General features: G+C 41.3%; 1 protein-coding gene across 2 annotated transcripts in view; it reads left to right on the forward strand.

Annotated features, from left to right (window-relative positions):
- The window catches only part of LOC140465891 (uncharacterized), a 242,398-nt gene that overhangs the window by 83,254 nt on the left and 146,847 nt on the right, over window positions 1–12,297 (forward strand). For both annotated transcript variants that reach the window (XM_072561793.1, XM_072561794.1), the window contains 2 exons: window positions 10,592–10,666; window positions 10,760–10,878. In XM_072561793.1, coding sequence (XP_072417894.1) covers window positions 10,592–10,666; window positions 10,760–10,878 — 194 coding nt within the window. The remainder of the gene's footprint in view (window positions 1–10,591; window positions 10,667–10,759; window positions 10,879–12,297) is intronic.

Consider the following 12,297-nt stretch of genomic DNA (forward strand, 5'->3'; position numbering starts at 1 on the left):
ACTTGTCCAGGTCACCCTGTAATCCCCTAACATCCTCATCACATTTCACCCTACCACCTAGCTTTGTGTCATCAGCAAATTTGCTAATGTTATTGCTGATACCATCTTCTATATCATTTACATATATTGTAAAAAGCTGCGGTCCCAGCACGGATCCCTGCGGTACCCCACTGGTCACTGCCTGCCATTTCGAAATGGAGCCGTTAATCACTACCCTTTGTTTCCTATTAGCCAACCAATTCTCTATCCAATCTAGTACTTTGCCCCCAATCCCGTGCGCCCTAATTTTACTCACTAACCTCTTGTGTGGGACTTTATCAAAAGCTTTCTGAAAGTCCAGGTACAGTACATCCACTGGATCTCCCTCGTCCATCTTCCGAGTTACATCCTCAAAAAATTCAAGAAGATTAGTCAAGCATGATTTCCCCTTCATAAATCCATGCTGACTCTGTCCTATCCTGTTACTATTATCCCGATGTGCCGTAATTTCATCCTTTATAATAGACTCCAGCATCTTTCTCACCACTGAGGTCAGACTAACTGGTCTATAATTTCCTGCTTTCTCCCGCCCACCCTTCTTAAAAAGTGGCACAACATTAGCCGCCCTCCAATCCTCAGGAACCAACCCCGATTCTATTGAACTCTGGAAAATAATCACCAGCGCATCCACGATTTCCCGAGCCACCTCCTTCAGTACCCTGGGATGCAGGCCATCAGGTCCCGGAGACTTATCAACCTTCAGACCTAATAGTCTCTCCAACACCAAATCCTGGCAAATAGAAATTCCCTTAAGTTCAGGTCCTTCAGCCACTGTTACCTCAGGGAGATTGCTTGTGTCTTCCCCAGTGAACACAGATCTGAAGTACCCATTTAATTCCTCTGCCATTTCTTCGTTCCCAGTAATATATTCCCCTGCTTCTGTCTTCAAGGGCCCAATTTTTGTCCTAACCATTTTTTTGCCTTGGACATACCTAAAAAAGCTTTAACTATCCTCCTTTATATTCTTGGCCAGTTTACCTTCGTACCTCATTTTTTCTCTGCGTATTTCCTTCTTACTAATCCTCTGTTGTTCTTTAAAAGCTTCCCAGTCCTCCGTTTTCCCGCTTATCTTCGCTAAGTTATACTTTTTCTCTTTTAACCTTATATGTTTCTTTACTTCCCTTGTCAGCCACGGCCGCCCATGTCTCCTCCTGGGATCTTTCTTCCTTTTAGGAATGAACTGATCCTGCATCTTCTGCATTATACACAGAAATATCTGCCATTGTTCCTCCACGGTCTTCCCTGTTAAGGTATTAAACCATTGAACTTTGGCCAGTTGCTCCCTCATAGCTCCATATTTCCCTTTATTCAACTGAAATATTGTCACTTCAGATTGTACCCACTCCCTCTCAAATTGCAGATTGAAGCTTATTGTATTATGGTCACTACTTCCCAATGGCTCCTTCACTTCGAGGTCACTGACCAATTCTGGTTCGTTACACAATACCAGATCCAGAATCGCCTTATCCCTGGTCGGCTCCAGCACCAGCTGCTCTAAAAATCCATCTCTGAGGCACTCCACAAAGTCTCTTTCTTGAGGCCCGATACCATCCTGATTCACCCAGTCTACCTGCATGTTAAAATCCCCCATAACAACTGTAGTAACATCTTTGCGACAAGCCAATTTCAGCTCCTGATTCAACTTACCTCCAACATCCAGACTACTGTTTGGGGGCCTGTAGATGACTCCCATGAGGGTCTTTTTACCCTTAGTGTTTCGAAGCTCTATCCACACTGACTCTACATCCCCTGACTCTAGGTCCGCCCGCGCAAGGGACTGAATATCCTCCCTTACCAACAAGGCCACCCCACCCCCTCTGCCCGTCAGTCTATCCTTACGATAACACATGTAGCCTTGAATATTCATTTCCCAGGCCCTGTCCCCATGAAGCCACGTCTCAGTTATCCCCACAATATCGTATCTGCCAATTTCCAAAAGAGCCTCAAGCTCATCCACCTTGTGTCTAATGCTTCGTGCATTCATATATAGAATTTTTAATTTGTTACTGCTCTCACCCTTCCCCTCAACCCTTATTTCACCCAACTTTGCAGCATGATGCCTTTTCCAGTTTTCTGCCTCCTTGATACAGTTGTCTTTCTTGACTTCTCTTGTTCTAACTACCCCTTCAATTTCCTTTTTAAACATCCAGCTTGTCCCCTCCCCCCCGCTACTTAGTTTAAATGTAGCGGTGTTGCAGCAGAAAACCTGCCTGCCAGAATGCCGATCCCTGTTCTATTAAGGTGCAAGCCATCTCTCTTGTAGAATTTATGGTTACCATAAAATATACCCCAGTGATCCAAGAACTTGAAACCTTGCTTCCTGCACCAGTTCCCCAACCACACGTTCAAGTCCATTATCTCCCGGTTTCTGGCCACACTAGCCCGAGGAACTGGAAGCAAACTGGAGATAACCACCTTGGACGTCCTGCTTTTTAGCCTTCCAGAATGCCGATCCCTGTTCTATTAAGGTGCAAGCCATCTCTCTTGTAGAATTTATGGTTACCATAAAATATACCCCAGTGATCCAAGAACTTGAAACCTTGCTTCCTGCACCAGTTCCCCAACCACACGTTATGGTGTGGGGTGTTGCACCTCAACTTTCCAATCCATGAAGGAGAGTTTGGATCTGTGAATCCAAACATCTCCATATGCCTACATTCTGTTGGCAAGAAAAATAGAGGTGATGTAGCTCCATAACAGCAAATTTAATCCTGTGAGAGACGCTAGTACAATCTTTTCTCAAGATGACCACATGTCCATGATTCACCACTATCATTCTTACCATTGCTGGAGTCAAGCTTTTAATGGCCAGCTTGTCTAGACAACACAGAGACAGGACAAACATCAGGTAAATCCTAAAAGCTCAGAAGTGTTTAAGATTGCCCACCACTGGTCTGTGTGAATGATCATCAGTCTCCAATGTTGAAGACTCCGGAGAAACAATTTGTAGGGGCAATAAAACAAACAGTGGCACCATCATAGAACATAGAACAGTACAGCACAGAACAGGCCCTTCAGCCCACGATGTTGTGCTGACCACTGTTCCTCATGTATGCACCCTCAAATATCTGTGACCATATGCATGTCTAGTAGTCTCTTAAATGTCCCCAATGACCTTGCTTCCACAACTGCTGCTGGCAATGCATTCCATGCTCTCACAACTCTCTGTGTAAAGAACCCGCCTCTGACATCCCTTCTATACTTTCCTCCAACCAGCTTAAAACTATGCCCTTCGTGTTAGCCATTTCTGCCCTGGGAAATAGTCTCTGGCTATCGACTCTATCTATGCCTCTCATTATCTTGTATACCTCAATTAGGTCCCCTCTCCTCCTCCTTTTCTCCAATGAAAGAAGTCCGAGCTCAGTCAACCTCTTTTCATAAGATAAGCCCTCCAGTCCAGGCAGCATCCTAGTAAACCTCCTCTGAACCCTCTCCAAAGCATCCTCATCTTTCCTATAATAGGGCAACCAGAACTGGACGCAGTATTCCAAGTGCGGTCTAACCAAAGTTTTATAGAGCTGCAACAAGATCTCACGACTCTTAAACTCAATCCCCCTGTTAATGAAAGCCAAAACACCGTATGCTTTCTTAACAACCCTGTCCACTTGGGTGGCCATTTTAAGGGATCTATGTACCTGCACACCAAGATCCCTCTGTTCCTCCACACTGCCAAGAATCCTATCCTTAATCCTGTACTCAGCTTTCAAATTCGATCTTCCAAAATGCATCACTTCGCATTTATCCAGGTTGAACTCCATCTGCCACCTCTCAGCCCATCTCTGCATCCTGTCAATGTCCCTCTGCAGCCTACAACAGCCCGTTATACTGTCAACGACCCCTCCAACCTTTGTGTCATCTGCAAACTTGCTGACCCATCCTTCAGTCCCCTCATCCAAGTCATTAATAAAAATTACAAACAGTAGAGGCCCTGTGGAACACTACTCACCACAGACTTCCAGGCAGAATATTTTCCTTCTACTAACACTCGCTGTCTTCTGTTGGCCAGCCAATTCTGTATCCAGACAGCTAAGTTCCCCTGTATCCCATTCCTCCTGACCTTCTGAATGAGCCTACCATGGGGAACCTTATCAAATGCCTTGCTGAAGTCCATATACACCACATCCACAGCTTGACCCTCATCAACTTTTCTAGTCACATCCTCAAAGAACTCGATAAGGTTTGTAAGGCATGACCTGCCCCTCACAAAGCCGCGTTGACTGCATTTAATCAAGCCATGCTCTTCCAGATGGTCATAAATCCTATCCCTCAGAATCCTTCCTAACACCTTGCACACTACTGACGTGAGACTTACTGGTCTATAATTGCCGGGGATTTCCCTATTTCCTTTCTTGAAGAGAGGAATTATATTTGCCTCTCTCCAGTCCTCAGGTACGACTCCAGTGGAGAGCAAGGATGCAAAGATCTTTGCAAGCGGCGAAGCAATTGCATTTCTCATTTCCCAGGACAGCTGAGGACAAATCTGGTCCGGGCCTGGCGACTTGTGAATCTTAATGTTTGACAAAGTTTTCAGCACATCAGCTTCCTCTAAATCTATCCATTCCAGCGTGCACACCTGCTCTTCAAAGGTTTCATTCACTACAAAGTTTGTTTCTTTTGTAAAGACAGAAGCAAAAAACTCATTTAGGGCTTCCCCATCCTCCTCAGACTCCACACATAAATTCCCTATGCTATCCCTGATCGGCCCTACTCTTTCTTTGACCATTCTCTTATTCCTCACATAAGTGTAGAATGCCATTGTGTTCTCCCTAATCCGTTCTGCCAAGCCTTTCTCATGCCCCCTCCTGGCTCTCCTCAAACCATTTTTGAGCTCCTTCCTCGCCTGCCTGTAATCCTCTGGAGCTGAGCTTGACCCTAGCTTCCTTCACCTTATGTAAGCTACCTTTTTCCTTTTGACGAAAAGCTCCACTGCTCTCGTCATCCAAGGTTCCTTTATCTTACCACTTCTTGCCTGTCTCAGAGGGACATATTTATTCATCACTTGTAACAACTGTTCCTTAAACAGTCTCCACATGTCTATAGTGCCTTTACCATGGAACAATTGCTCCCAATTATGCTTCCTAACTCATGTCTAATCGTATCATCGTTTCCTCTTCCCCAATTAAATATCCTCCCATTTTGCCTAATCCTCTCCTTCTCCATAGCTATGTAGAATGTGAGGCAGTTGTGGTCACTATCACCAAAATGATCTCCCACCACAAGATCTGATACCTGCCCCGGCTCGTTTTCGAACACCAAGTCTAGAATGGCCTCTCCCCTCGTCGGCCTGTCAATGTACTGAGTTAGGAAACCCTCCTGAACACACCTTACAAAAACAGCTCCATTCAAATCTTCTGCTCGAAGGAGCTTCCAATCAATATTGAGAAAGTTAAAGTCACCCATTACAACAACTCTACTACGTCCACACTTTTCCAAAATCTGCCGACCTATGCTTTCTTCCATCTCCCTGCTGCTAATGGGGGGCCTGTAGTAAACCCCTAACGAGGTGACTGCTCCCTTGCTGTTCCTAATTTCCACCCATACTGACTCGGTTGGCAGATCTTCCTCGACAATGGAAGCTTCTGTAGCTGTGATACCCTCTCTGATTAGTAGTGCTACACCCCCTCCTCTTTCCCCCCTCCCTATTCTTTTTAAATGCTCTAAACCCTGGAACATCCAGCAACCATTCCTGCCCCTGAGAAACCCATGTCTCTGTTATGGCCACAACATCATAGCACCAGGTACTGATCCATGCTCTAAGTTCATCACTTTTATTCCTGATACTCCTAGTAAACTAGAGAACACTACTCTGTTCATCCTGCTTTGCAGCTTCCATCCGAACTCCCTGAAATCACTTTTTATATCCTTGATCCTTTTCCTGGCTATATCATTAGTGCCAATATGTAACACGATTTCTGGCTGTTCGCCCTCCCTTTTTAGAACCTTATACACCCGATCGGAGACGTCCTAGACCCTGGCACCAGGGAGACAACATACCTTCCGGGAATCCCGATCCTGTCAACAAAATCTCCTGTCGATTCCCCTGACTATCGAGTCCCCTACCACGAGTACTTTTCTGTTCTGCCCCCTTCCCTTCTTTGCCACAGTGTCAGGTTCAGTGCCAGAGAACTGACTGCTATGGCTTTCCTCTGGTAGGTCATCCCCCCACCCCAGCAGTATCCAAAACAGTATACTTATTGCTGAGGGGAATGTCCACAGGGGATCTCTGCACTGTCTGTCTGTCCCCTTTCCTCCCCCTAACTGTAAAGGGAGGTAGTTTCAATACAAATAAATACTGGGTGGAGATTTGCTTTGGAGAATGTCATTGCTTGCAGCTTGACAGCTCTGTGGCTGGTGACACTACTTAGACTATGTTTTCATCATATTTCTTCATCTTAATTCTGTAGAGTTTTATCTCGCAGTGACTACAATGCTTGGCCTTCTCCAAATTGCACAGTCGTGTGGCATGTTTCATGTTACCACAAATCTGATATAAGGTCATGATTCGGAAATGCCGATATTAGATTGGGGTGTACAAAGTTTAAAAAAGATCACACAATACCAGGTTATAGTCCCAACAAGTTTATTTGGAAGCACTAGCTTTTGGATCGCTGCATCTTCATCAGGTGGTTGTGGAGTATAGGAGCAGCGTCCGAAAGCCAGTGCTTCCAAATAAACCCGGTGGGACTATAACCCGGTTTTGTGTGATTTTTAACTGCAATAAGGTCGAAGTCAGTACTGCAGGACCTCATTATACCAGTCTGGAAACTAGGAGCTTAGTTTGAGGACACTTGTGTTTCGATAAATAGGAATTCTCCGTACTGTGTGACTATTGCATCATTGCTTTCTGCCCAAGAAACACCTTGACACCAGCTGATCTGGGTGGATTTCAGAAGGGATACAGCACCAGACGAATTCTGAAGGCAACATGACTGCTGCCAGCAAACTATGCACGGACTTGCATATTTTGGGTCATGTAGTCACAGCCTAGCTAAAAACATTCAGAGAATGGAATCTTTCCTTCAATGCTGAGGCTCATGATTTGCCAAGAACCTCAAGTGGCTAATTGGAACTTCATCCGGTGACCATTCTCATCAGTGCGGTGGACAGTCAATTGCCCTTGAAGATGGTTGTCCCAACACTTAGTGCGTAGGGCATTAAATTTTGCCCACATCATGTCTTGGTTGTGGATGGCAGTCTCAGTGGTCATCCTAGCAACTTCCCAGTTTTTTTGGATGCTAATTCACAACTATCAGCAGTCTGATTTGTACACACATAAAGAATACAAATATTGTGCATAACTGTTAATTTTTATTTTGATAAAAATCAGCAAATTTTGTTGTTTAACCTAAAACTTTATAATAAATTTCAACTGTTGTGACATAATTATATTTCAAGAATTGTACAAAGAATAACATATAACTGAATTAAAATTGAAGGCATTAAAATTGGACAAATTATGTTTTCTTTCGCTCAGATAAATCTTTACCAACTCTTTTGTTCTAAATTTTGTAAAGTGACTTGACTGATATAACTTTCCAATTATACTTTCCTAACATACTTTCTAAAGAACACACCTGAGAAAATGGGTATGAGTTAAAATCTTGTCCTTACAATAAATAAGATTCATAAAGGAATAGCCAGGTACTTGACAGTCTTTTTTTTACTCAAAATTGACTGGAATCTATTCCGGAAAATATCTTTTATATGTAAACCACAAAACTCAATTACCAAACTTTTATAAAATGAGGGCAATAGCATTTTCAAACTAGTCAGTGCTACTTCCCCAGGGCGGAAATGGTTATCACGAGGGGGCATAATTTTAAAGTGATTGGAGGAAGATTTAAGGGAGATGCCAGCAGTAGGTTCTTTACACAGACTTGGAATTCACTGCCAGCAGTGATAGTAGAGTCAAACATTTAAACGACTCTTGGATAGGCATATAGATGAGAGTGAAATGAGGGTATGTAGGTTAGTTTGATCTTTGAGTAGGATAAAAGGTGAGCACAACATCAAGAGCTGAAGGGCTTGTACTGTGCCGTATACTGTTCTATGTTCTATGTACTTGATTAAATGTTCAGGAATACATCCCATTGCAATTGGTAAACCACACTGAGTTTAAGCTGAATAGCTGGGTAATGTTGAACAGCGCTGCTCAATAGTGTCCGTCACTTTGAATAAGATAAAATTGGTGATTATTTGCATTGAAGAAATTAAAAGTAGCAAAGTTGTGCTTGTACCTTGATAATGCTGCATTATTAAATTCAAATCATAAGAATCTGGCTCATAGGCAAATATGGCTGGTAGACCCATAGCTCATGAGAGGATGAAAATTGGAAGAAATCTCAAAAGACAATGAAGTAAATGTTATGGTTTATAGCTCTGCTGAATTACATTTCACAAAGCTGGAATAAAGCATTGGATTCTGCATCACAGAGGCGCTCAGGATGAGCCTTGACAGGGAATACTCCATCTTGGAGTATCTTGGATTAGGGTGGCACAGTGGTTAGCACAGCTGCTTTACAGTGCCAGGGACCCAGATTCAATTCTAACCTCAGACAAATGTCTGTGGAGCTTGCACATTTTCTCCATGTCTGCATGGGTTTCCTCTGGGTGCTCCGTTTTCTTCCCACAATCCAAAGATGTGCAGGTTAGTTGAATTAGCCATCCTAATTGCCCATAGTGTTCACTGACTGTGTAAGTTAGGTGCATTAATCAGAGGTAAATATAGGATAGGGGAATGGGTCTGGGTGGGTTACTCTTCAGAGAGTCAGTGTGAACTTGTTGGGCTGAAGGGCCTCCTTCCACACTGTAGGATTCTATGATTCTGTAATCTTTCTTCAGACCTATTTTACCACTGGGTTTGGATTAGGCCACCTTGACCTGAATGCCTGACATGGAATATATATTTTAAATAATTCAATTGTATTGAGGCTATACACAAACAAGTTGTATTTTTTCAAATTCTGTAATCATCAATGGTTTAAATAATAATAAAGTAATAAAATGATTGCATGGTTTTTTTTACAAATTTTATGAATACAATGTTTTTGCTTTCGCAAAATAATTAGATGTAAGCTACTTAAGGCATGCAGATGTCTCAATAGATTGTTTTATACTTAAAAATAAAAATATGGTGAATTCATGATTGCAGTGCAAAATTAGCTGATAACTTTTCTGCTGAGTTAAGTTTTGCAACCAGTAATATGATGAATACTCGATTTATTTTTAAATCATGAAGGTTAGAACCATTGAGAAGTTTATGATCATAGAGAAAAGCTTTTCTTTGTTGGTTTGATTTCTGCTTTTGTTGAGGATTAATTTTGCCAGTAATTTCTAGGTTGAAAGATATAGAAATTGGAAGTGAAATATTTTCAAAATTAAAATTCATTCGTAAACTAAGCCGAATATCTTCAATCAGTTTCAAAACCATATGGAGAATGGACACTATGATACAGATTTGTAAAGTATCATTTTAAATTAGAGATAAAATGCATTTTAGTTTTTAGATCGTGAAGGTGACTTTTTTTTAAGCAAAGGAAGCAATTTTTAACAGTGAGTTCAAACATCATTTCCAGGAAAGCATGTGATACATGCTAATCACCTGGAAAGTTAATTAATGAAAAGTTTACAAACTTGAACTGTTCTGACATTCAAATCAGCAAACAATCAGGAGGATTCAGTTGAAAGAAGAGTTTCATACCAGCAGAAGGGCTGTTTAGCTTGTCTTTCACAACTGGAAAGAAGTCATAAAACAGTTTTAACAGGGCTTTTCTCAATGTCCAATTTGGAAAAGTCATTGAAGTAACTGACATCTGTCTGTCTTGGTGAGAGGCAGTAATAGAGTGAATCACATTTGGTGAGGGTGTATAGAAAATTGACAAAAAGATGCTTACAATTCAATCAGTTAAGTGAGGATTTAAAGAATTAAGATAGGAGTGATATTTCAGTAGGGATGAATGTCTATAAAGGATGTTAATGGGAAAAGGCTTGTTTTTCTTTTGGCTGTTTATTTTATGGTTGTTCTAAGTTTTCATATAGTGCTATTTTTATTTTGTGTATTAAGCCTGCATTTTTTTTTAAAGAACATTGGGAGCCTTAGATGAATGTGTCCAAAGATTGACCAACATGGTAGCCAAATCATAAAAATAAAATTTATGATCTGCCAAGCCAAGTTTCTCTTTGAGATCTGACTTATCCAGTTTCACCATTAGATGGAATCATACTTCAAATCTTTGTATCATGAATGGTTTAATTATGAAATATCAATGTGGTGTTGATATTTATCATGCTGTACTGTTGAATCAGTTGACTGGAGGTCTCTACAACTGTTTGAATTCACAATCCATGCTGAATTTTTGAGATAGATTAGGGATAGGCATTTATCCAGTTACCTGACCAACTCTTAAGCATTTTTGTAGAGCTAACTGTAGAATGCCAATAAAGACATTTTAGATATAAAATGGATTTTTTTGCCAGGAATCTAAAGAAAAATATTTTTATGCTATTAATATGTTCTTAACAGTCATTTCTGCTTAACCAACTTCATTTTCAGAGATTTACGTGGAACAAAGCTCTCTGTTCAAATGATGTACCCAGCTTTTATGGCAGTTCCAAACATTGTACAGCTGTGAGTGTTTTTCCATTCTATTCAAAGGTACTTTATTTACATTATTTGCTTATTATTTGATTACTACCTTGTGTTACTTCATTACTTTCACAGTGATGTGCCTGATGCAGTGAGGTGTTGCCTTTGCTATGTTGCTCGAACTGTTGAAATTCTCTTCAATACCGTGAAGATAGAGTGTTCAGATCCGTGTGCTGCTAATGACAGCTCATGTGGTAGGTCACATCTGCATACATACGTGAACTGAAACTATAAAATGTTTACAGTATACCATTTGAATTGTAAAGCGATCGTGCCATCTAGTGACCATTAGTTATATTACAGCCAGAATGTGTTGTTATGATCTATTCTTGACCACTAACTTTATGTTACAATCTGGTATAGTAGACAAAGTGTGAGATCCACAAGATTTACTAAGCGAATAAGCCTCAAGATTCCATGGTTTTGAACAAACAACAATATTTTATTATACAAGTAAGCGCATCAATAAAGTCTTCTATACATATGCACCTTATTTCAAATATCCAAAATTAACATAGAGTCATAGAGATATAGACCATGAAGACAGATCCTTCAATCCACCTCCTCCATACTAATCAGATATCCTAACCTAATCTAGTCCCATTTACAAGCACTTGGGCCATATCCCACTAAACCCTTCCTATTCATATACCCACCCAGATATCTTTTAAATGTTGTAATTGTACCAGCCTCCACCACTTCCTCTGGCAGGTCATTCCATACACACACTACCCTCTGTATGAAAAAGGTGCCCCTTAGGTCCCTTTTAAATTTTTCCCATGTCACCCTAAACCTATGCCCTCTAGTTCTGGACTCACGCACCCCAGGGAAATTACCTTGTCTATTTACTCTATCCATGCCCTTCATTACTTTATAAACCTCAAGAAGGTCACACTTTAGCCTCTGATGCACCAGAGAAAACAGGCCCAGTCTATTCAGCCTCTCCCTGCAGCTCAAATCCTCCAACCTTGGCAACATCCTTTGTAAATATTTTCTGAACCGTTTCAAGTTTCACAACATCTTTCCGATAGGAAGGAGACCAGAATTGCACACAGTATTCCAAAAGTGGCTGAACCAATGTCCTGTATGGCTGCAACATGACTTCCCAACTCTTATACTCAATGCTCTGACCAGTAAAGGAAAGCATAATGAACACCTTCTTCACTATTCTATCTACCTGTGACTCCACTTTCAGGGAACTATGAACCTGCACTCCAAGGTCTCTTTGTTTAGCAACACTTCCTAGAACCTACCATTTAGTGTGTAAGTCCTGCTCTGATTTGCCTTTCCAAAATGCAGCACCTCACATTTATCTAAATTAAACTCCATCTGCCACTCCTCAGCCCATTTGCCCATCTGATCATGATCCCGTTGTACCCTGAGGTAACCTTCTTTACTGTTCACTACACCTCCAATTTTGGTGTCATCTGGATACTTATTAACTATACCTCCTATGTTCACATTTTATATGTTGTAAATATGGGTACAATGCTGTGACTAAGCATCTAACAGTGAGTATCAAATGTGATCATAAGTAATCCAACAGATTTCTCAGTACATCAGTGGTAGGGAAGTTGCTGAAAAGATACTGAGGAATAGGAGCTATTCGCATT

Source organism: Chiloscyllium punctatum, chromosome 42 (genome assembly GCF_047496795.1).
Source record: "Chiloscyllium punctatum isolate Juve2018m chromosome 42, sChiPun1.3, whole genome shotgun sequence".
Classification (NCBI taxonomy): domain Eukaryota; kingdom Metazoa; phylum Chordata; class Chondrichthyes; order Orectolobiformes; family Hemiscylliidae; genus Chiloscyllium; species Chiloscyllium punctatum.